The sequence below is a fragment of the Oryx dammah genome, unplaced genomic scaffold (assembly GCF_014754425.2).
Source record: "Oryx dammah isolate SB20612 unplaced genomic scaffold, SCBI_Odam_1.1 HiC_scaffold_12, whole genome shotgun sequence".
Classification (NCBI taxonomy): domain Eukaryota; kingdom Metazoa; phylum Chordata; class Mammalia; order Artiodactyla; family Bovidae; genus Oryx; species Oryx dammah.
Window position 1 is genome coordinate 6,181,843 of NW_024070196.1, and position 25,541 is coordinate 6,207,383.

The 25,541-nt window shown below is 43.7% G+C and overlaps 1 protein-coding gene across 2 annotated transcripts in view; it reads right to left on the reverse strand.

Annotated features, from left to right (window-relative positions):
* Window positions 1-25,541, reverse strand: part of FHIP1A (FHF complex subunit HOOK interacting protein 1A) — a 297,133-nt gene that overhangs the window by 24,835 nt on the left and 246,757 nt on the right. For both annotated transcript variants that reach the window (XM_040251457.1, XM_040251458.1), the window contains 2 exons: window positions 12,560-12,727; window positions 9,435-9,514 (listed from right to left, as the gene is read on the reverse strand). In XM_040251457.1, the coding sequence (XP_040107391.1) occupies window positions 9,435-9,514; window positions 12,560-12,727 (248 nt within the window). The remainder of the gene's footprint in view (window positions 1-9,434; window positions 9,515-12,559; window positions 12,728-25,541) is intronic.

Genomic DNA, 25,541 nt, shown 5'->3' on the forward strand with positions numbered 1-25,541 from the left:
GGGGGGCGGGGCGTGTAATCTGGGGTGGGGGGCGGGGCGTGTAATCTGGGGGGTGGGGGGCGGGGCGTGTAATGGGGGGGCGGGGCGTGTAATCTGTCAGGTGACTGCCTGCCAGCAGCCCCTGCCTGCCTTTGGCCATCACAGGTCACATCCTGCAAGGCAGACAATTTCTCTTACATTTTCTGTGCCCCTCAATAGCCTCTCTAGGGGCACCTTATTCCAACTTACTACTCTGATATCTTGCTAAAGGAAAAAAAAAAAAAAATCAGTTACAAACGGATTATCACTTTGAAATGTCAATAATTAAGACTGTTTGGGTTGCAACAAAAATTGATGTAGTTTTATCATGTAACAAATAACTCACTAAAAGGAGTCACATAATCGCCACTGCTCTCTGTTGCCTCTCAGATCTACAAGTTTGTCATGCACGTTCAAATGACTACAGCAGCAACAACAAAAAAGGACAGTTTATAAATATATCTTTCAGGTCCCTTAACATTTAAATGGCTAGAAAAATAAGGATCTTTTAATGGCCTTTGCTTTTGGTACAGATTCTAAGTCAGAAAAGACACTGTTCTCATTACAGTAAGCCCCTCTTATCTGCAGGAGATACATTCCAAGACCCCCAGTGATACCTGAAACAGCAGATAGTACTGAACCCTATAAATACTGTGCTTTTTTTCTATGCATACAAACCTATGATAAAAGTTTAGTTTATAGATAAGGCTCAGGAAGAGAATAACACCACCAGCTAGTAATAGCTATTTCCCCCAACTTCAGAAAAGTTTTAGTGTTGGAAAATGGACAGACATGATAACATCAATATTTTAACTTACAAAATGGTACTGCAGAATGACAAAAAATCATATCCAGCTTATTTATCTAGTGATAATACGGTCTAGCCTACTCAGTTTTCACCCTAGAATACATAGCGCATTAGCTCATGGATCCATTTTTGGAGTATCCAGTAGTAAAATATAGCAATTATAACCATGTACTGTAATGAAAGTTATGTGAATGCAGTGTCTCTCCAAGCGTCTTACTGTGCTGTACTCTTCCTTCCTGTGATGATCTGAGACGACGAAACGCCTACATGATGGCATGAAGCAAGCTGAATAATGTCAGCCTTGTGACGGAGGCTCAGGCTGCTACTGACCTTCTGACATAATACAAAGGACGAATGTGTACTTAAGGTGACCCTGGATCGCTGAGCCATGAAGATGTTGATGGCTGGATATCAGAGGCTAGGGATCCTGGGAGGGGAGGCCTGAGATTCCATCACACTACTCAGAACAGCACACAATTTAAAACCTATGAGCTGTTTATTTCCACTTAAGTTTCCACTTAATATTAAGTTTCCACTTAATATTTCTGAACCACAGTTGACCATAGGTAACTGAAACCTTGGAAAACAGAACCAAAGATAAGAGGGACTCAGTTCAGTTCAGTCACTCAGTTATGTCCAACTCTTTGCGACCCCATGGACTGCAGGACGCCAGGCCTGCCTGTCCATCACCAACTCCCTAAGCTTGCTCAAACTCATGTCCTTTGAGTCAGTGATGCCATCCAACCATCTCATCCTCTGTCGTCCCCTTCTTCTGCCTTCAATCTTTCCTAGCATCAGGGTCTTTTCCCATGAGTCAGCTCTTCACATCAGGTGGCCAAAGTATTGGAGTTTCAGCTTCAGCATCAGTTCTTCCAATTCAGGACTGATTTCCTTTAGGATTAACTGGTTTGATCTTCTTGCAGTTCAAGACTCTCAAAGAGCCTTCTCCAATACCACAGTTCAAAAGCATCAATTCTTCGGCACTCAGCTTTCTTTATGGTCCAACTCTCACATCCATTCATGACTTAGCTTTGACTAGATGGACCTAACTGGATACACATCTTATCATTACACCTTATCATTCCAGCCACCACTGTTCACAGCCTTCTTCTCACAATTGTAAATCTCCTTATCTCTTTCTGCTGCAAAATTAGTAGTAACTTCTTCAATTGCATTAATTCTCTCTTAATCTGTATCTTAAATGTTATCTACACTAAACACTCAGTTTTTCATTTTAATAATTACAGTTTCCACTTCTAAAAGCCCCAGCTGGTTCTTTAAATCTGCCTGTTATTTTTACTTGATTGCCAAAATATCATTTCTAGGGAACTTCCCTGGTGGTCCAGTCATTGAAAATCTGCTTCCAGTGCACGGGACTCGGGTTTGAGCAACAGCTGCGCTTTGTTGGAGCAGCCGTGAAGAGATACCCCACGCCCAAGGTAAAAAAAACCCAAGTAAGATGGTAGGTGTCGCAAGAGGGCATCAGAGGGCAGACACACTGAAACCATACTCACAGAAAACTAGTCAATCTAATCACACTAGGACCACAGCCTTGTCTAACTCAATGAAACCAAGCCATGCCTGCGGGGCAACCCAAGATGGGCAGGTCATGGTGGAGAGGTCTGACAGAATGTGGTCCACTGGAGAAGGGAATGGCAAACCACTTCACTATTCTTGCCTTAAGAACCCCATGAACACTATGAAAAGGCAAAATGATAGGACACTGAAAGAGGAACTTCCCAGGTCAGTAGGTGCCCAATATGCTACTGGAGATCAGTGGAGAAATAACTCCAGAAAGAATGAAGGGATAGAGCCAAAGCAAAAACAATACCCAGCTTTGGATGTGACTGGTGATAGAAGCAAGGTCCGATGCTGTAAAGAGCAATACTGCATGCTGCTGCTGCTAAGTCACTTCAGTCGTGTCCGACTCTGTGCGACCCCATAGACGGCAGCCCACCAGGCTCCCCAATCCCTGGGATTCTCCAGGCAGGAACACTGGAGTGGGTTGCCATTTCCTTCTCCAATGCATGAAAGTGAAGAGGAACCTGGAATGTCAGGTCCATGAATCAAGGCAAATTCGAAGTGGTCAAACAGGAGATGGCAAGAGTGAACATCGACATTCTAGGAATCAGCGAACTAAAATGGACTGGAATGGGTGAATTTAACTCAGATGACCATTACATCTAGGAATCCCTCAGAAGAAATGGAGTAGCCATCATGGTCAACAAAAGAGTCCGAAATGCAATAACTGGATGCAGTCTCAAAAACGACAGAATGATCCCTGTTCGTCTCCAAGGCAAACCATTCAATATCACAGTAATCCAAGTCTATGCCCCAACCAGTAACGTTGAAGAAGCTGAAGTTGAACGGTTCTATGAAGACCTACAAGACCTTTTAGAACTAACACACAAAGAAGATGTCCTTTTTATTCTAGGGGACTGGAATGCAAAAGGAGGAAGTCAAGAAACACCTGGAGTAACAGGCAAATTTGGCCTTGGAATGTGGAATGAAGCAGGGCAAAGACTAATAGAGTTTTGCCAAGAAAATGCACTGGTCATAGCAAACACTCTCTTCCAATAACACAAGAGAAGACTCTACACATGGACATCACCAGATGGTCAACACCGAAACCAGATTGACTATATTCTCTGCACCCAAAGATGGAGAATCTCTATACAGTCGACCAGGAGCTGACTGTGGCTCAGATCATGAACTCCTTATTACCAAATTCAGACTCAAATTGAAGAAAGTAGGGAAAACCACTAGACCATTCAGGTATGACCTAAATCAAATCCCTTATGATTATACAGTGGAAATGAGAAATAGATTTAAGGGCCTAGACCTGATAGATAGAGTGCCTGATGAACTATGGAATGAGGTTCCTGACATTGTACAGGAGACAGGGATCAAGACCATCCCCATGGAAAAGAAATGCAAAAAAGCAAAATGGCTGTCTGGGGAGGCCTTACAAATAGCTGTGAAAAGAAGAGAAGTGAAAAAGCAAAGAAGAAAAGGAAAGACATAAGCATCTGAATGCAGAGTTTCAGATAATAACAAGAAGAGATAAGAAAGCCTTCTTCAGTGATCAATGCAAAGAAATAGAGGAAAATAACAGAATGGGAAAGACTATAGAGATCTCTTTAAGAACATTAGAGATACCAAGGGAACATTTCATGCAAAGATGGGCTCGATAAAGGACAGAAATGGTAGGGACCTAACAGAAGCAGAAGATATTAAGAAGAGATGGCAAGAATACACAGAAGAACTGAACAAAAAAGATCTTCACGACCCGGATAATCACAATGGTGTGATCACTCACCTAGAGCCAGACATCCTAGAATGTGAAGTCAAGTGGGCCTTAGGAAGCATCACTACGAATAAAGTCAGTGGACGTGATGGAATTCCAGTTGAGCTATTTCAAATCCTCAAAGATGATGCTGTGAAAGGGCTGCACTCAATATGCCAGCAAATTTGGAAAACTCAGCAGTGGCCACAGGACTGGAAAAGGTCAGTTTTCATTCCAATCCCAAAGAAGCAATGCAAAAGAATGCTCAAACTACCGCACAATTGCAGTCATCTCACATGCTAGTAAAGTAATGCTCAAAATTCTCCAAGCCACGCTTCAGCAATACGTGAGCCGTGAACTTCCTGATGTTCAAGCTGGTTTTAGAAAAGGCAGAGGAACCAGAGATCAAATTGCCAACATCCACTGGATCATGGAAAAAGCAAGAGAGTTCCAGAAAAACGTCTATTTCTGTTTTATTGACTATGCTAAAGCCTTTGACTGTGTGGATCACAATAAACTGTGGAAAATTCTGAAAGAGATGGGAATACCAGACCACCTGACCTGCCTCTTGAGAAATCTGTATGCAAGTCAGGAAGCAACAGTTAGAACTGGACTTGGAACAACAGACTGGTTCCAAATAGGAAAAGGAGTACGTCAAGGCTGTATATTGTCACCTTGCTTATTTAACTTCTATGCAGAGTACATCATGAGAAACACTGGGCTGGAAGAAACACAAGCTGGAATCAAGATTGCCGGGAGAAATATCAATCAATAGCCTCAGATATGCAGATGACACCACCCTTATGGCAGAAAGTGAAGAGGAACTAAAAAGCCTCTTGATGAAAGTGAAAGTGGAAAATGAAAAAGTTGGCTTAAAGCTCAACATTCAGAAAACGAAGATCATGGCATCTGGTCCCATCACTTCATGGGAAATAGATGGGGAAACGGTGGAAACAGTGTCAGACTTTATTTCTTGGGCTCCAGAATCACTGCAGATGGTGACTGGAGCCATGAAATTAAAAGACGCTTACTCCTTGGAAGAAAAGTTATGACCAACCTAGATAGCATATTCAAAAGCAGAGACATTACTTTGCCGACTAAGGTCTGTCTAGTCAAGGCTATGATTTTTCCAGTGGTCATGTGTGGATGTGAGAGTTGGACTGTGAAGAAAGCTGAGCACTGAAGAATTGCTGCTTTTGAACTGTGGTGTTGGAGAAGACTGTTGAGAGTCCCTTGGACTGCAAGGAGATCCAACCAATCTCCTTGTCCATTCTGAAGGAGATCAGTCCTGGGATTCCTTTGGAAGGAATGACGCGAAAGCTGAAACTCCAGTATTTTGGCCACCTCATGAGAAGAGTTGACTCATTGGAAAAGACTCTGATACTGGGAGGGATTGGGGGCAGGAGGAGAAGGGGACAACAGAGGATGAGATGGCTGGATGGCATCACTGACTCGATGGACGTGAGTCTGAGTGAACTCCGGGAGTTGGTGATGGACAGGGCGGCCTGGTGTGCTGCGATTCATGGGGTCGCAAAGAGTCGGACATGACTGAGTGACTGAACTGAACTGAAAGGAACTAAGATCCCACATGCTGCAGGGCAGCTAAGCCTGTGTGCCACAGCTAAGACTCAATGCAGCCAAATAAATAAAGATAAATTTCTTAAAAAACAGATTTTAGTTCAACAGAAAATAATAAGTATTGGCAAGGATGTGGAGCAACCAGAACCCTGTGCATTGTCAGTGGACTTATAAAACGTGCAGCTATTGTAGAAAAAAAAATTTAACAGGATGATCCAGCAAATTCACTTCTGGATATCTACAGAAAAGAAGTGAAAGCAGGGTTTTGAAGAGACATAGCTGTGTATCTGTGGCCACAGCAGTGTTATTCATTACAGCTAAAATGGAAAGCAATCCAAAATGTCCAGTGACAGATAAATGAGTAAACAAAATGTGGTATAAATAATGGTATATTATTTGGTCTTCAAAAGGAAGGAAATTCTGACACCTGCTACAACATGAAAGAGTCTTGAAGACACTATGCTAAGTGAAATAAATCAAGCACAGACAGACAAATACTACATGAGTCCACTTACATGAGGTTCCTAGAAGAGGTAAACACAGAGCCACAGAATGCAGGCCAGTGGCTGCCCTGGGCTGGGGTGCGGGTGCGGGGCAGGGAGTGAGGATTTAAGGGGTACAGAAGGGGTTTCTTTGTGAGGTGAGAACAGTTCAGGAGATGGATGGTGGCAATGGCTGCACAATAGTATGACTGCACATCACTGAACTGTGTGGCTAGGTTCTGTGTATTTGACTCACTTCAGCTGCTCAGTCGTGTCCGACTCTTTGCAACCCTATGGACTGCAGCACACCAGGCCTCCCTGTCCATCACCAACTCCCGGAGTTTACTCAAACTCACGTCCACTGAGTCTGTGATGCCATCCATCCATCTCATCCTCTGTCATCCCCTTCTCCTCCCGCCTTCAATCTTTCCCAGCATCAGGGTCTTTTCTAATGAGTCAGCTCTTCACATCAGGTGGCCAAAGTACTGGAGTTTCAGCTTTAACATCAGACCTTCCAATGAACACCCAGGACTGATCTCCTTTAGGATGGACTGGTTGGATCTCCTTGCAGTCCAAGGGATTCTCAAGAGTCTTCTCCAGCACCACAGTTCAAAAGCATCAATTCTTCAGCACTCAGCCTTCTTCACAGTCCAACTCTCACATCCATACATGACCACTGGAAAAAACATAACTTTGACTAGATGGACCTTTGTTGGCAAAGTAATGTCTTTGCTTTCATAGCTTTTCTTCCAAGGAGCAAGAGTCTTTTAATTTCATGGCTGCAGTCACCATCTGCAGTGATTTTGGAGCCCCAGAAAATAAAGTCTCTCACTGTTTCCATTGTTTCCCCATCTATCTGCCAAGAAGTGATGGGACCAGATGCCATGATCTTAGTTTTTTGAATGTTGAGTGTATTTGACTACAATTAAAAATACTTGTTCTGCCTGAAATTATCACAACATTGTTAATCAGCTATACTCTAATACAAAATAAAAAGTTTAAAAAAAAAAAAACAGAAAAAGTACTTGTTAAATGGGGATGGGGTGGGGGGGTGGGAGGTAGATCAGCCACTCAGGTGACAAAGATAGGAAGCAGAGGTTTCCTGCATGTCTACCACGTGCTGACCTCTACATCTGTCCCCAACTCGTTCTTCTCAGATTCCCCAGGCAGTGTGGCAGAATCAGAAATACAGAAAGTAGTAAATAAAGGGCAACTACTATTATATTCTCATCCTCCTCCTCAATAAGGAAACAAAGAAGAAACTGGGGCTGGGAGCGCTGGGATCAGAGGCTACACCCAGCGCTTTCTCCAGGACTCCATTCAGCACCTGAAACCACGCACTTTCCTGGGTAACAACAGGCCTTACTCACCATGGAAATGCCAAGCACTGACTTGGACGCCCATTTCAATCATGAGCTGATTCCTTCACCTTCATAAGGCACAGATCTGGCTCTCACAAGAAGCTTTGATGAATACGACCTCTGGGGACAGTTTTTACCACAAGCACCGCCCTATGAGTAGACAACGCCATTGGGCAGAAGCGTCTGCCCCCTGGGCTCAGCCTCCCCCGGTGACCAGGGCTGGGACGTGGGGCCAGGCTTCCAGGCCCACTGCAGAGGACAGCTGCTTTCCCTGCTGTCAAAGAAGCGGCATTCAAGAATCTAACGTTTAAATATAACCAGGATTTACCCTTGTTGGAAGCGAACTTTGGCTTTGACACGAAACAAAAAGGCTTTAACAAGCTGCTCTGATGGATTTCATCCAGGCGCCGCTAATGCACTGTCACATCAGGAGAGACCTGACGCGAAGCGGACGTAACCCTTTTAGGACAGAAAACGAATGCTCTCCTGAACGACCCAGGGTATGTATTTATGAGCAGATTCGTTCTTTGCTAAGGCCCTAAGATTAGTTACTGATGGCCTGATCTAAACCCTCCAAAAGCCCCAACTTAATAGGCAACATTCTCCTATAAAACAGTGACTCTGCAAGGCCCCCATCACCAGGCCGCCCACCGACTACCCTGCGGTGCTTCTATCGCTCCCTTTTGCAGGGTGACACGTCTGTCCTGCACCTTCCTCAAACCAGTAGTTCTCAAACAGCCTGGCATCAGAATCCCCTGGAGCTAAACAAAACACAGCTTGCCAGGCCCCACCCTCCACCAGTTCCTGACTCAGCTTGTCTGGGAGAAGAGAGCCAAGGATGTGTATTTTCTTGAGCTCCTGGATGACGTCTCTGCCACTGTTCCCAGGAGCACGCTTGGCCATGGCCTGAAACTTCTCCAGGGCCAGACTCCCCTTGGAACACCAGCTCCTCAGTAATCCTGCTCACACCATGCCTAAACCGCGGTGGGGACCAGGGGCAGCCCGGGTCTCCTCCCTCCCGTCTTGCTCTTAGCACCCTCTGTCCCAGGAGGGGTCAGCAGCAGGCTCTATGGAAGATGGGGGTGGAGCAGGCACCAGTGAGCTGGTCGGCTCTTTCCTTACTGCGTCCAGACCACGGAGGGGAGTGTGGGAGCACAGGCCCTCATCAATTCTCTTCCTTCACAAAGGCAGGTGCTCCTCTCAGGGACCCTGAGAGGACAGGCTGGGCTGAGGCAGGATTCGGTGTCCCCGAGTCTCCTGCACAATGATCAAACTGATGTTGTCTTGCTGGCAGTCCACTTTGACTCCAGACGCCCATCTTCAGATCCCAGCCCCTTCATGACACCATTCCCACCTGGACATTAGAAGGACAGACCTTCTCTGCTCTGCGTACATGGATGTCCTTTTCAGTTCATCCCTCCACCCACGCCCTTCTGATCTGTACACAGGAGGTACTCATTAAATATTTACCGAATTTAACTGAAAAATGCTTGCAAGTCAGGCAGTGAGCACTGTAGCCATACCATTACTAAAGCAAAAGTCAGAATAATTTCTATACACCAACAGCATTTCATACTGAGAAAAGTTGTTCTCAATAACATGAGCCTCCTAAAAATGTACTTTGGGAGAAAGACATTCAGTTACAGACCAGAAGAGCTTTCATAATACTTCTGAAAGTTTCCAAACGTTCTATTTATTTTTTCCAGGAGCACATGTATAATATAATGCCTCTGCCCCCCTAAATACTTTTAACCTTGGGCAATAATGCAGAAATTAAGCTGATTTTCTTGATTATTTTCTTTCTTAGAAGCATGGCCCTTACTTAGCTCATATTACCAAAGGAAAATAAGTAGCAGTAGTGTAGGGTTGTTCTTTAAAGGAGACAAAAGGTGGCAACTCACCTTAGAATTAGCTGTAGCATCACATCTTCACAATGTAAACCGATGAGCGTTCTAAATAATGCCAGGGACACCACACAGAGCTGGGAAGCAACAAACACACGTGCTATTTCAGACACTGAAAGGATCTCTGCAACCCCCCGAGATGGCAAATAAATCAGAACGACAAAATAAAATGGCCTTTATTTTTTAAGTAGTTTTATTTATTTATTTTTTTTTAAGATGCTGCTGCCAGAGAGAATGTGTATTCAGACTACCAGTTCCCCTGTAGGATTTGATTCGACAATCTATCCCTGGGATTATGCCACTAGGCAGAATCACTCTCCTACAAAATGCCTATGCTCATATAAGATCCAGATAAATATGCCCCTACAACTCCCCAACACACACACACACACACACACACACACACGATCTATTTATGTCATTTGTTTTCCTATTTTTTTAAATATTTTATTTATTTAGTTGACTGTGAGGAGTCTTTGTTATGGCATCCAGGGGCTTGTATTAATAGCTGTGGCATGCAGAGTCTTAGTTGCAACATGTGGGATCTAGTTCCCTGACCCCCAGGGATCAAATCCTGGATCCCCACCGTTGGGAGCCCAGAATCTTAATCACTGGAGTGCCAGAGAAGACCCTTCTAGTTATTTTCAAGGATGACATTGATTTTTTACAACATAGGACTAAAAGAAAATTGCATATACCCCGGCCAACTCTCTACCTAGAGTCCCCAGCCCCAAACCTCAACTCCTTTTGATTTGTTTCTTGGCTTTGGGGCAAAGATCTTCCTGAGTTCCATTTCCCATAGTGCTGAGGGGGTGATGATATACTTTCCTGAAGTATTTCATTAAGTACTTTTTTCATTAAAAAAAAAAAGAAAAAGAATTATTGCCATCTCTAATTTCTGAAAAGGAAGGATAAAGAGCCCAACAGAGAAGGTTCCCAAAGGTGCATTCTAAAATCACTGTGCCCTTTGGGGAATAAGCATTTATTGTTCTATCCAGCCACTTAAGTAACTGAGGCTCTTACTGTTTGTACAGGAGAATAAGCGCTAGTCTGTCTTCTAGGCAGGACCAGTTTACAACCTGGTCAATGAAATTCATAACAGTGCTGCAGAGAAAGAACTGTACTTGGTGTGCCCCAAAACATCTCTTGTACTCAGGACAGGTCACCCCTTACAGTCAGGCAGAAGCAACACTTCATTCCACTCACTTCACGCCTCTGCACATTCTGTTCCTCTGCCTGGAATGCCTTCCTCTGTCTCTTCCGCAGGATAAAGCCTCCTTATTCTCCAAGACTGACCCTAGGCATCACCTTTCCTAGGAAATCTTCTCTTTCTCCCAGGATTACCCCTCAGCATCTGCTTTCCCCATTCTGAGTCCTTTCTATATGTCACCATAGTAACGTGGGCAAATCACTGTCAAGGTGCTCAGCACCCTGTATCTGTCTTTTTATTATTGAGTCCCAGGAGTTTGTTATTCTACGTACAAGTATCTTATCAGAGACATGACTTGCAAAGATTTCTTCCTATTGTGTCAGCTGTCTTTTCAGTTTCTTAATGGTGTTCTTTGAAACACAAGACTTCTTACTTGTTTATACATTTTCGATTTCTTCTTGAATCAGTCTCAGAAGACTGTATCTTTCTAGAACTTGCCTGTTTCATCTAAATTATCCAATATTTTGGCATATAGTTGTTCACAGTATCCCTCATAATCCTTTTTAGTTCTGTAAGGTCAATAGTAATATCCCTTCTTTCATCCTGGATTTTATTAATTTGACTCTTACTTTCTTCCTTAGTAGTCTAGCTAAAAGTTTGTCAATTTTGTCAATCTTTTCAAAAATCCAACTTTTTTTGAGGCTTTTGATTTGTTTTTATTGAATGAAAAGTTCTTTAAATTGTATAGTGCTTTACAATTTTCAAAAGTTCCACACATGATTTCATAATATCCCTTTTCCCCCTATGTGTTCCAGCTCACCACTGGTAACCACATTCATTATCTATAGCTGTGAGTCAGCTTCTTGTCTGTTTTACTTACTAGTTTGTTGTATTTTCTAAATTCATAAGAGGTATTATACAGCATGTGTTTCTCTGTCTGACTTACTTCAGTTAGCATAAAGCCCTCCAAGTCCATCCAAGTTCTTGCAAATGGCAAAATTTCATTCCCCCTTTTTTTTCCTATTTTTTTTTTCCTTTTTTTTGGCTGCACTAGTTATCACTGTCATGCAAGGGCTTTCTCTAGTTGGGGTTACTCTCTAGCTCCAGTGCGCAGGTTTCTCTTGTTGCAGAGCACAGGCTCTAGAGTGTCTAGGTTTCATCAGTTGTGAGACACGGAATTAGTTGTCCTGTGCATGTAGAATCTTCCTGAACCAGGGATCAAACCTGTGTCCCCTGCACTGGAAGGTGGATTCTTAGCCCCTGGACCACCAGGGAAGTCCTACCACATATTCTTTATCCATTCATTTGTTGATGGACAGTTTGGTTGCTTCCATAACTTGGACAGTTTGCAAACTGCAAATAATGTGGCTTATCTATAACCATTAGGGTATATGGATCTTTGCACACTAGTGTTTTTGTTTTCTTCCAACATACCTTTGCTTTTAAAATAATAATTGCAATTAAACAGAGCCTATGGGGAGAGGGCTGCAAAGGATTACACGAAAGGTATGAGAGGATTTTCAAAGTTAATCAGAGCACCAAACTAAAGAATGACTACCTAAACTCACATGTGCCCAGACTTGCATTTCAAAACACTTATGGACAGAAATACGATCTCTAATACCCAGACGTGACATACTTCAGTTCTTTGGCTTCACTTGAGCTTCAGCCCCATCCCCTGTTCCTTGTCTCCTCAGAAGCACATTCTGCCAGTTCTACAGAAAAAAGTGGCAACCCAGACAAACTGAGAAAACTGTCTAGAAAAGGCAATAACTTCCGCCTCCCAGACAGGAGGGCTCCAGACAGCAAAACAATCTAGCTCATCTCTTCCAAAACAGAAAAGTAAAAGCTGAAAGGAAAATAAAAGGAGGGGAAACAAAAAGAAGAGAATATTCACAGTTTTATTCCAAAAACAAACTCTCCTGAAATCTGTCCTGAGTCATAACTTCCCTTCCACTGGGGCTCTCCTTACCCGGAATGGGGTGTTGATTCGGCTCGTGAGCGTATCCAAGATGTGGACATTCTCGTGCTGGTGCAACAAGATAAAGCGGAGGAAGATCTCGAGCAGTGCTGGCTCGGAGATGCTGCGCAGAAAAAGGTCCAGGTAGGCGGTTGTGGTCATGACCTCCTCCACAGTCACCTGGGCCCAACAAGAGAGTGAACACAGGTGAGCCTCCCCTCGATGCTGCAATATATGCCTCTCCAATGGCCCCCGGCCTCACCGTAGTGACCCCATCAAGGCAAGAACACGCCTGCCACGAGAACACACTTCAGAGCTTCATTTGAAGCCCCTAACCTATTCACATTCCTCAAAATCTCATGCTGATTCTGCCTTTTAATTCAGTAAGGGAAAAGCAAAGGCAGAAAGAAGCAATTCAAGTGTTCCGACAAGCCTGATCACTAGATGCAGTTCAAATACCATCAAGATTTTAGTGTGTAATCACAAAGAGGGAAAAGATAATAGAAAGGATGTTCATGGTCCATAAAAAGGATTAATTAGAAAGCTCAGTATAACTTGTTTCATTACTAGTCATTCAATAAACCTTTATTGGGATTTCTTATGAACAAGAAGCTAGAAACAACACATTTTCTGTCCAGGAAGATGGGTTCTATTTATGATCTAGCAAACTAAATATAATAAATAGCAAGTGACAGGTGCAGAAACAAAATGCTGCAGAAGTTCAGATACATTCGGGCAAGTTGCAAGTCAAAATTTTATAACTGAATAATATACATAAAGTATTATTTATAAACTGCTGTAAGAGTTTACTGCTTATAAAGTAACAGTGACTTTTAAAATAATACGGGTTGCTATTTTCTATGTGCTGTGATTTTCCCATGCAGTAAAATATCAATCTTTCAGGAAACAGATTCCTCTAGTCAAGTTTTTCAAAGGACTGAGGATTTGATGCTTAAAGCACCAAATTTTTACTTTAAACATTTTGACTGGGAATATTTTAAGAGTGAGTATACATGGCTTTGTCTTCCTAAAGGCAGAATTATGCTTGTGCTAAGTCATGTCCAACTCTTTGCGACCTTATAGACTGTAGCTCGCCAGGCTCCTCTGTCCGTGGGATTTTCCAGGCAAGAATACTGCAGTGGGTTGTCATTTCCTTCTCCAGGGGATTAAACCCATGTCTCCTGCAATTGCAGGCACTGGCAGGAGGATTCTTTACCACTGAGCCACCTGGGAAGCTCTAAAGGCAGAACAGGGGTCATCAATGGCCATACTGTCTGTAATACAGAAAGACTCAAACAAGGCTGCATGAGAATTACCAGGGAAACAGTTCAAATTTCCAGATTTCAATCTTATGCCCTGGAAAGCTCAGATATCCCCCCTGCCGTGAGTCAAACACACTCGATGCTAAACGAAACAGATGGTGATAAATTTTGAGTGATCACATCTTTTCTTTTCCAATAGTCGGTCTTTCTTTTCTCCTCACTTTAAAAGTGTTGGCTGTCATTTTATCACACTGTTACTGGGCCATTCCTTTAAAAATGCTTTCCTCTTCTCCTTTTCTGCCTTCAAAATCCACAACTCAGTTTAGAAGCCAGATCTCCAGACCTGCTATGTAAGTGTGGACAGACCTCGTAAGGATGCAGGATGCATCTGCACAGAAAGGCTTGAATTACTTTTATGAATTTCTTGGTAATTAGGGATGTGCTAGATAGATGAGTCCACATAGATGTTACCAAATCAGTTCTGTCTGTTTTCTTTATTCTAAGCAAGACCCCTGCAGTACATCTCAATGCACTCTCAGAACCCACTGACAGTACCCTGAGTGGCCTGAGCACTGCGTCCAGCCCTTCCATTCCCAACTCAGTGCCAATCTTATGACTCCTCACGCAACACACCCCTGTGTCATATGACCAGCTGTAAACTCTCTCTGAGCCCAAATAAAGCAAAGGAAACAGGTAAGCACCAACCACTTGGCAGACAAATTATTTTGAGAAGAGTCCTCCTTGTAGGCTGCCCTGCTTCTGAACAAACGGCTTCTATCCTTGTGTTCTGCGCTCTTGCCCCAGGCTCACGGCACTTACAATACTGCCCTGGGACGCAAGCTGCGACTTTTTCTTTATTACTGCGGGGCAATGAAAAGAGCCCGGTGCACAGACGGTACTTAATAAACATTTCCTGAGCAAACGACAGCCTCCGAGGACCTGGCAATTTACATTTGCCAAAGTTGAGCTCAAGGTTTTTAATTCCTCCCTCTTCTCTGCATGAGATCTGAAGGTGCCAGGGAGTGGGGACTTTTTTAAAAATAAAAATTACAGAATAACTGATGTCACCCAGGACAATTAAGGGGAAAGGACTAACACCACCACCAACATTAGCTCACACCCACTGCATGACTGCAATCTCAGGGTCCTAGAGGAGAAATTTAACCCAAAATCATTTACACAAAATTTGAATTCCCTAACAATATTGATTACTAGAAGAAAAAAAAAGTAGCATTAATCGATTCCTGGGTAGGGAAGACCGTCTGGAGAAGGAAATGGCAACTTGAGTATTCTTGCCTGGGAAACCCCAGGGACAGAGGAGCCTGGCAGGCTACAGTCTATGGGATCACAAAAAAGCTGGACACAACCAAGCGACTAAACAACAACAACCATCATTCCAAAGGGACCACATGTGCAGTTTCTGTGTTTTCAACTTCCCTGTGGAGCACTGCTGAGCTGACATGCTACACACGATTCCAAGAGCTGCCTTTGCACCAACAGTCTAGCATCAGCTTTCCCCTCTTTAGTTACGCATGGCCGTAATCAGCTCAAAAGCACAGTGATAAACTCTTGAGAATCCAAGTCTCAGTCTTCGGGGCCTGGCATGAAAGGCGGGCACTAAGCATCTATTGTTTCCTACTCTTAAGCAGGGATAAATGAAAAGATTTCTGTTTTTGTTTTTGTTTTTTTTTTTTTAGAAATCAAAGCTGTCATTTATAAGCTAAGAGGATTTAAGGAAGCACTTGGAGGGGCAGCATTTACATAATGTGCTATAAATATTAAAACCCCATTCTATTAAGCATCAGGTTGCAAAGTCTTTATGAATCGAGGTCATCCTCACCTTAAATGAATACCCAAACCAAGAAAATCTGCTTCCCTTCTCTTTCCCCCTCTTCCCTCCTCCATATTCTCAGAGCCCTTAGAAGCCTTTTATCCTAGAAAATCTTTTCCTGCCCCATTATCTTGACTTCTCAGAAACTTTCTCTAATCCTCCAAATAGGAAACCTCCTTAAAGGAGGATGAGACCAGAACCTAAGTGTGATCACTTGAAAGCTAATGATGAGCCACCAGGGGAGGGCGGCTGGGCTGTGTGGAATGTAAAATTCAGGTTCTGCCAATGCCCCAAAGAGCAAGGACCAGCAAAACGGGAGAGCAGCCGCCTCCTCGTGGGCCAGTCGTGAAGGACAGTCAGCTGCCAATGTAAGGAGGACCCTTCTGCCTCACGGTTGTGTGTCAATATTTATTGACCTTGTTCTATAAAGAATTGCAGCTACAAATTTACATAGAAATTCCAGCAGAAAGGGTAAATGAGGTTCTGCCATATAATACACAATAATAAAGCTCGGGAATGTTCTTTCTTACTAAAAGCAGACCACAATGGCTGCTTAAGGAAAACTCAGGTCCTACAGACAAATAATGATCCTTTACAAGAAGGTACAACCAGGAACCCAAACAGGATAATTGCCTAGGCACTTTCACAGGCCAACTTCTTAGCCCAAGTTCTAGAATGAGACCCCGACACAGGTACTTATTTTTCCTGCTATGCAGTCCAGTTTAGTCTATTTTTTGAAACCTCTTCACCACCCTTTCCACCTCCACTGTCCCCTACCTGAGCTGCCCTTCACGCCAAGTGCCCTGCACCAACCACTTAAACATGTTTTTCAAACCATAGTTTGAAACCCAAAGTAGGTAACAGAATCAATGTCTTGGTCCACTCATGGTTAGACCAGGTTCAAACAGAAAGTATTGGAATAGACTGCATGTAGTAAAAATAAGTCCTGTTTTGCCAAACTTTCATATAAATATTTTGTTCCAACTATATATAATACAATATATTTTGCATGTATATGTCTTGTTACATTCAACTAAGAAAATGCATACACAGAAATGTAGAAAATAAGTTTCTGGCTGTGCCTTATATTAATAGTTAAAACATTTGAAAAAAATACTGAAGTAGCAGTGCAAAAACCCAACCAATTCACAGCCTTTCCCCACCAGGGCCCCCCACTCCAGGCCATCTCCCAGCAAGGCCTGGATCTGGGTGAACTGCATGGGGAGTTGAGGTCGGTTCTGTGGACAGGAGGGCAACTGAAGTTACTGTCAGTCCACTCCTTTTTACCTTAGCTTAGGTGCTCCAACAGCGCATTTGCAGTTTAATTAAAATTTTAAGTTTCTCAGAAATGGACAAAATAAAAGATTTTGTTTTCTTTGAAAAAGGGGATGAGAGGGGAGGGAGGAATTGACACTGTGTCCCATTCCACTTGGGCAAAGTCAAAGCTCTCCCCAAAGTGAAGGTAGAACCCAGCCCAGCATCATGCCCGCCATCACAGCAGCGCGTCAGCTTCATGCACAGCGAAGGAAGGGCACTGAGCCTATAGGTACAGACACCCCGACCTTTCCGTGACCAGCTCTAGTGGGGCAATTCCATTTGCAGATATCTGAGTTAGCACCAGCATCCTCCCTGTAATGGCAGGTTTCTGTGTGTCCTGAACGGTACATCCCCGCCTGCCAACTGTGTTTTGTGTGGGATCTGGTCACACTGGGACAAACAGATGGTTACTATCTGCTTTCGCCCAGGCAGGTGGTGGGCGGCGGGATCAGGTGACTGCTGCACCCTCTCCAAGTTAGAAGCCACCCTTCTTTGGCGTCCCCTTTGGTGTAGAGGAGACAACCAGCCCAGCAAGGGCTCCTCTGGGTCCTCCCTGAGGCCTCAGCCCCACTGGCTCCACCCAGAGGGCAGGAAACAAGGAGACCAGGGGTCCCTGGACCACTGAAATCAGTTCGAGGAAGGAAAGATGAGGCTGGATCGTGTGAAACAGACACAAAGGGGTCTTCCCAGGGAACACAGGCTAAGACCCCGTCTGCTGCTGCCAGAGGGACAGCTGCTGAGGGACAGGCGGGGCGTGTCCACCCCAGGGCAGCCACCGCTGCAGCTGGACTCTTCCCAGCCTTCTCCTTCCCTCCCAGGACACAGAGCATGAGCAAGACTCAAGAACAGAAGCGGAGAGACAGACACACCGGTTCTCAGGGAGCAGCGCCACTGTTTCAGCCAAAAATTCAGGACCGAAAACATTCAATTATTCCCAGTTTGCAAAAAGGCTGCATTGACGATTCAGGCTCCTTCCCTCCTGGCCCCTCCTGCTCCTTGGCCTCCAGGCACTCACTGCCTCTACCCCACCTCCAGAGGCAGGCGGGGATGTGAGAGGAGGTGACATCCAAAGTCAATCCAGTTCAGTTCAGTCGCTCAGTCGTGTCCAACTCTTTGCGACCCCATGGACTGCAGCACGCCAGCCTTCCCTGTCCTTCACCACCTCCTGCAGCCTACTCAAACTCACGTCCATCGCATTGGTGATGCCATCCAACCATCTCATCCTCTTGTCATCCCCTTCTCATCCTGCCTTCCATCTTTCCCAGCACCAGGGTCTTTTCCAATTAGTTGATTCCTCACATCAGGTGGCCAAAGTATTGGAGCTTCAGCTTCAGCATCAATCCTTCCAATGAATATTCAGGACTGATTTCCTTTAGGAGGACTGGTTGGATCTCCTTGCAGTCCAAGGGACTCAAGAGTCTTCTCCAACACCACAGTTCAAAAGCATCAATTCTTTGGCACTCAGCTTTCTTTATAGTCCAACTCTCACATCCATACATGACAACTGGAAAAACCACAGCTTTGACTAGACGGACCTTTGCTGGTAAAGTAATGTCTCTGCTTTTTAATAAGCTGTCTAGGTTGGTCATAGCTCTTCTTAACAAGGAGCAAGTGTCTTTTAATTTCATGGGGGCAGTCACCATCTGCAGTGATTTTGGAGCCAAAGAAAATAAATTCTCCCACTGTTTCCATTGTTTCCCCATCTATTTGCCATGAAGTGATGGGACAGGATGCCATGATCTTATTTTTTTGAATGTTGAGTTTTAAGCCAACTTAAAAAAAAAATAATTTACTTATTTTAATTGGAGGCTAATTACTTTACAATATTGTAGTGGGTTTTGCCATACATTGACATGAATCAGCCATGCGTATACATGCATTCCCTATCCTGAAACCCCCAACTTTTCACTCTCCTCTTTCACTTTCATCAAGAGGCTCTTTAGTTCCTCTTTGCTCTCTGCCATAAGTCAATAGGTGTGGTTATTCATTCCTAAAATAACTGAGGAAAGAGATCACAGTAAGAATTCAGATGTAGCCATTACAGATGGCTACAATGATTTCTGCAACATATTTTAAGGAAAAGAAGTTAAAAGTAAAAACAGTCTCTGCCTCTTCCCCCAATATTTTCTTGATGTATCTATAATACATTAAACATATTAATTAATTAAATCAATTAAATATTAATTGACTGACTAATTAAACAGAAGATACCTCTCCTTGCCTATGATAAACCTCTCCCTGGAGAAGTCAGCAAATTATTTATAAAGCCTTTCTTCCTATTCTATGTGTATATGTCTACAATACTACTTCATTATAATGTAACTTATCAGAGTATAATTCAATATATGATCCACTATATTTGAACTATATCCAGCATAGAATTTCATTATTGAAATACTCCAAATATCACTAAGAAAGTTATTTCACAGTATGGCTCTGTGGTCAGAAACAACAAGGAAATTCTGGAGCAAAATAAGTTTTATCTCAGTAGCAAAGATCTGAAGAGTATTCCGAAGATCATTTCACCCATCCCTTTCTGTTTACTAATTCTTCCAGAAAGATTCTTCTTAGTTGCAATATGAAGAACTATCAAAACAACATCACCAATCTGCTTTGGGGCACCTGTGCATAACTGAAGACCATTCTCAGCATATTGTTTCAGCTCTCTGAGTCCACACCATCTCAGGAGAACTGAGTGGACCTACGCAGAAAAGATACTTATTGGAAGAAGCCTGGGGTAAGCCAACAGGATCGCCAGAAGCCGGAAGAGCAAGCTTAGAGAAGAAAAGAGGTCTGAGGGTGGGAAGCCAGAGGCAATCAAACAGGGATTGCACAGCTTCCTTTGGCAACACAGCTCAGGAGGTCTCTGCAATCAAGAACGCATGCCTCAATGTGAAGTAAAATTCCACCTGCTTAATGTAAAAAGTGCGCCTTACACTCACTGCCCTCATGTTAAGCAGCAGTGGTGGGGAAATGCTGTCCCCCAAAACTCCACTTCCCTTCCTGTTCTGGAATTCTTATGAAAGCCCTCAGCTTCCTCTTTGCTAGACTAAGTCCGTGCCCTTTTTCAATCTTCTTAATGCATTTTCCCATTTTTTAAGATTGCAAAGTTACTGCAGAAATGACTATGTCTGACCTACAGTGTGAATTCTCAAAACATTTTGTACACCAGCAGGTACCCAAAGGATAATCAATAAACATGTCAAGATGGAAATCAGCTGCCCTGTTACTAATAAAACAAACAAACAAATATGGTTTTCAAAGTCTATGTTGGGGATGCCTTCATGAGCAATGTAGTTAGATTCATTTGACAATACGTGAACAGAGAGGAAATCTTCCTTTTCTGTGTGTGCTAAGTCACTCAGTCATGTCCGACTCTTTGTGAACATTTCATAGGAAATAAAGAGCCTGACTCATGCCATGCTCTTGATTATGGCAACTGAGAAAAGTGATCCGTTGGGAAAAAGGAAATGCTTCCTTGGGCTTCCTCCTAATTCCTCTTCTTGATTAACAAGACAATACTATTGAATTCTGATGAGCAAACATTAAACCCAGTGGTGGAGGGGAAATGGTTCAGAGGGTTGTTTCAGGCAGCTTCTTTAGAATGAAGTTTTATTTGAGAACAACTGTAAGGTGGCAGCATCTAATGCCTGTCACCCCAATCCCCATTCAGTCTGCTTGCTGGGTTCCATGTGTTGTTTGGGCGTGGAATTTTATACATGGACAGTTTTCCTAGACACCAAAACTGTAACAAAGACAAGTTCTGATGATAAAGGGCAGGTTTCACTCCTGGCTTCTTATCCACTAGAGAAGACCTCAATACAATGGAAGACCGAGAAAATACACAGGTGTTTCCTCCAACAAATTCAGTAATTCTCGTCTTCCTGATGGTTTTGTTATCCCAAACTTGTTCATCATCAGGTACTCACTAACCACAGGGTGAGGCACGGAGGGGCAGCCTGTCACTTATTCCTTCTGTCTCACCTAAAATGCAAGTCAGTCATAAAAGTGACCGGAGAGGGGGACTCTTAAAAGAAGCTCACTTCTTTTAAGTATGTAAATGTTAGAAAGTGTTAGTCGATCAGTCCTGTCCGACTCTTTGCGACTCTATGGACTGTAGCCTGCCAGATTCCTCTGTCCATGGAATTCTCCAGGCAACAACACTGGAGCAGGCTGCCATGCCCTGCTCCAGGGGCTCTTCCTGACCCAGGGATCAAACTCGAATCTCCAGCATTGCAGGTGGAGTCTTTACCGTCTGAGCCACCGGGAAAGCCTCCTACAATTTTCTATGCTATTACATAATCTTCTGGATTTACTGGAAAAGTTCATTGAGTCAACATCCCTAAATATCTCAAGCAGGTTAACTAAATCACTTTTAGAATAAGGAAATGAATAAAATACATAATGCTTTAAAAAGTTAGTGCGGGGCAAAAGAAAAGTATACCAAGAACGTGAAATAAGCAGGCTATAAGCTTCCTTTGTGTTCTCTTTGTTTTTTGTTTTTTTTTACGACTACCTGAAGAAAAGCTTGCAGGGCATTTGTTGCTGATAAATGTTTAATGATCTCTTAGGAGCATGCAGGGAAAGAATAAAAGATTAACACCAACTTTCAGACCAGATGCTCCCTGCCTTCTCCACTTTTGTTTCCAAGATGAATACCACTGGCTGCCTTAGATAAGGTGGGGTTTGTGTGAGCTGTTTTTTGTGCTTCTCCGTGTCGAGTGGGTGGGACCCTTCCCATCTTTCCGAGATCCTGACACTTAAGAGCAGAATCCTGTGATTCTGCATTATCTCCCTTCTGCACTTGTTGAAAAAGAAAGAAATCTAATTTTTCTTTTCAAATCAAAAACTAAACGAAAGCTTCATTTATAGCCCTAATTTTCTTCCCCTGCAACAGGAGAGAAGTGACGTGAAGAACTATGGGAGGTCAGAGATGAGGAGGCTTCACAGTACCTGGGATCCACTCAAACTCCAAAACGGGGTGGGTGGGTGTGTATAAGGCAGTGAATATAGACAGGTTGGTCTCCCAACCTCTATAGTCTTGCGTGTCTTTTTTGAAGTATAGATGATTTACAATATTGTGTTCATTTTAGTATATTGGTTCACTTTTTTGCAGATTATAGTCCAATATGGATTATTACAAAATAATGGGAATAATTCCCTGTGCTCTGCAGTATACCCTTGCTGCTTACTAACTTCTATAATTTTCAAAGCAGTAAATCTAGGGGAGAAGAGCTGTCCAAGGAAAAGGGGCAGAACCAGGGAGTTTGGGATCAACATGTACGCTGCTGCAGCTGCTGCTGCTGCTAAGTCGCTTCAGTCGTGTCCAACTCTGTGCGACCCCATAGATGGCAGCCCACTAGGCTCCCCCGTCCTTGGGATTCTCCAGGCAAGAACACTGGAGTGGGTTGCCACTTCCTTCTCCAATGCATGAAAGTGAAAAGTGAAAGTGAAGCCGCTCAGTCGTGTCCGACTCTTAGCGACCCCATGGACTGCAGCCCACCAGGCTCCTCCATCCATGGGATTTGCCAGGCAAGAGTACTGGAGTGGGGTGCCATCACCTTCTCCAACATGTACACACTGCTATGTTTAAAATGAATACCCAGGGCTTCCTTGGTGTCTCGGTGGTAAAAGATATGCCTGCCAAAGCAGGAGACATGGGTTCAGCCCCTGGTGGGGCAGGATCCCACATGCCGTGGAGCAATTAAGCCCATGTACTGCGACCACTGAGCCCATGCTCTAGAGCCAGGAGCTGCAACTGCTGAGCCCACGCACCACAACCACTGAAGCCTGAGCATCCAAGAGTCTGTGCTCCACACACAGAGCAGCCACCCCACAAGAAGCCTGTACGCCGCAACCAAGAGGAGGCCCGCTTGCCACAGTGAGGGGAAAAACCCACATGGCGACAAAGACTCAGCACAGCCACTGATAAATAAAATTATTTCAAAAAATAAGATGGATAACCAAGGGCCTACTGTCTAGCACAGGGAACTCTGCTCAGTGTTACGTGACAGCCTGGATGGAGCAGGGTTGGGGCAGAATGGATACGTGCATACGTATGGCTGAGTCCTTCTGCTGTCCACCTGAAACTATCAGAACACTGTCAATAGGCTGTAATCCAATATAAAATTAAAAATTAAAAAACAAACCAAAAAACCAGCCTGTATAGTGCAAGTCTGTGAAGCAGTAAATCACGGTCCAACCCTCTAGCGTCACCCTGCAGAATAGCCCCCAGGGCCATAGCTTAGAAAGCAGACAGCTCTCCCGAAGCAAAAAGTGCCTTCTGTCCACAAGATCAAGGTGCTCAGGAGTCAAGCAGGAGATGCCCTTCATCCTCCTCTGCCCGCTCAGCAGGGCATCCCTGGTGCAGCCAACAACCCACACAAGCCTATCCCTGCCCAGCCAGCACTTTTCCAAGAATTACAGTAACTGGATCTTCCCACTGCCCATCAATGTTAACATGGAAGAAATCTTGAGGTTTAGAGTGGGTACTTCTAAATGTCCCTCAATACTCAGTCTCCATTTCTTCCGGGGAACAAATCCTCACTTTATAGCTAAAAACCACATTTTCCTTCTTCCTTTGCATGTAAGTACCTCAGTATATGCCTTGGCCAGTGATGTATAAGCAGAAGTGGCGGATGGGATGAGACAAGATTATTGAAGGGCATTTTCTGTTAGCTACAGTTAAACCCTATGCAAACTGATCCAGTGTATTCTCTGGAGATAAGATGACTTGCTTGCTAAGTAAACGGCTAGAGAGATCTCATCCACAGCACTGAGAACAGTGCCTCCTGTATACCAGGCACTCAGAACAGAAATGAATTTTCATACCAGAAGACCAACTGCAGCTACTGCAGCCCATGACAGAGCAGAAACGTGGCGTCAAGACTAATTCCATAGCCCGTTCTCCAAGTAATCCTCCAAAACGCAACAACAGTCTTTTCTGAAGCTTTGTAAAGCCATGGCACATCATAGAATTTACAATGATATGATACTTACCATCACTAAATACAGTGCACGCCAATATTTTCTATTTGATTCTGTTTCGAAGTGCTATCTGTGACCTACCAGACTGATTTTGTGGCTCATTAGTGTGACAAAACTCAGCGTTCAAAACTCTGTTTAAAATATATATATTTACTTCCCTGTTAAATCTTCTGTCCACTAATAAATGAATAAGCACTACAGTATAATTTTCAATGTAAAATTAAATGGAAAGAAAGCAGTAGAAATAACCAAAACATTGTTCTTATTTTGTTTGACATTTTTATATAGTTAAATACAAGCACTGATGTCTTGGGGCCCCTACAACATAAGACAAATATTGAACCTGCACTGGGAAGACCTGCCCGGGACTTCGGAGGAGCAGAGAGCTGGCTAGCTGACCCATCCTTCTCCAGTCTCGACTCCTGCACTCAACTCCTCCCTGGCAACGGGCAGCACTGTCTCTCTGCATTCAGCAAAGCAGGCTGTCTTTGCCCCAAGTTTGGTTCCTAAACTTCTACCCAGGGTAGGTAAGTACTTGTGATAGCTGTTCTTTCTCTTTGCTGAGCAGCAAATTAAAAATGTACTTCCTTCTAAGCTGGAATTCTCAGAATCTAGAGATAATAATTTAAGAATTTTTTTTTTTTTAAGGCATCAGAGGGTAGTTGAGAATGGACTGCAGTGGAATGCGAAACACTTGCATGTTGACCCTTAGTAGCTGGGGGCCTTGGGCAAGTCAAGCAACCTCCGGGCGTGTCAGCTGCTGGGGCTGCACACGAAGCCCGGAGCCTCTGACCTGCCGCATCAGCTCAGGCAGGAAGTCAACATTTATCAACGAAGGTCAACCATGAGATGCAGTGACAGCTTCTGTGAAAAATGCCTTCCTCCACAGATTTTGGTAAGAACATAAAGGAGGGAGGCTCTACAAGGTAATAAAAAAGCACTTTGGAACACTTAGAGGATGTCAAAATGTAAATATAAAGCTGCTACATCAACCTTCTGCGGATAAGCTAATGTTGAAGAACTGAAACATCATCAATTCCGTATCCTCTGTTCCTCTCACAAATATTAGGCTCGTGGACTCTGAATATTTCTTTTCCAATCCTCCTCGTGTTCTCAGCTGTAAAATGATGGTGTTGAACTAGCTGATCCATCTTCTCAGTTTCCAAAACCTGAGATTCTTTGAGTCCGTATCAGTGGCATGAAACATGAGCCAATTCTGGTTCTTTGTCTTGGTAATTTTACCTTCCAGCATAACCCACACCTAACTTTATTCCAGTGTAGTCATAAGGGTGCTAGCCACTGTTTTTTTATATATTTATTTAACCAACTGGATATTCACTGAGGGCTTTTCATGTGCACAATATAGTAGCAGCTGAGGAAACATAAAAGAAGCTTAAGAAACATCCTGTCCCTCGTGGTACTCACAGCAGCTGGCTGGTGAAACTCATATAATGAGACGAGCGCTAAGCTGTGTGGTCCCGGGTGGAAACAGAAGCAGGAATTCAGGGAGGAGAAAAAGCAGTGTGTGCTTACGTGCAAGGCGGCACCCCAATATCAGGGCGGTCCTGGGACTTAACAGACAGAAAAGAGAAAGAAT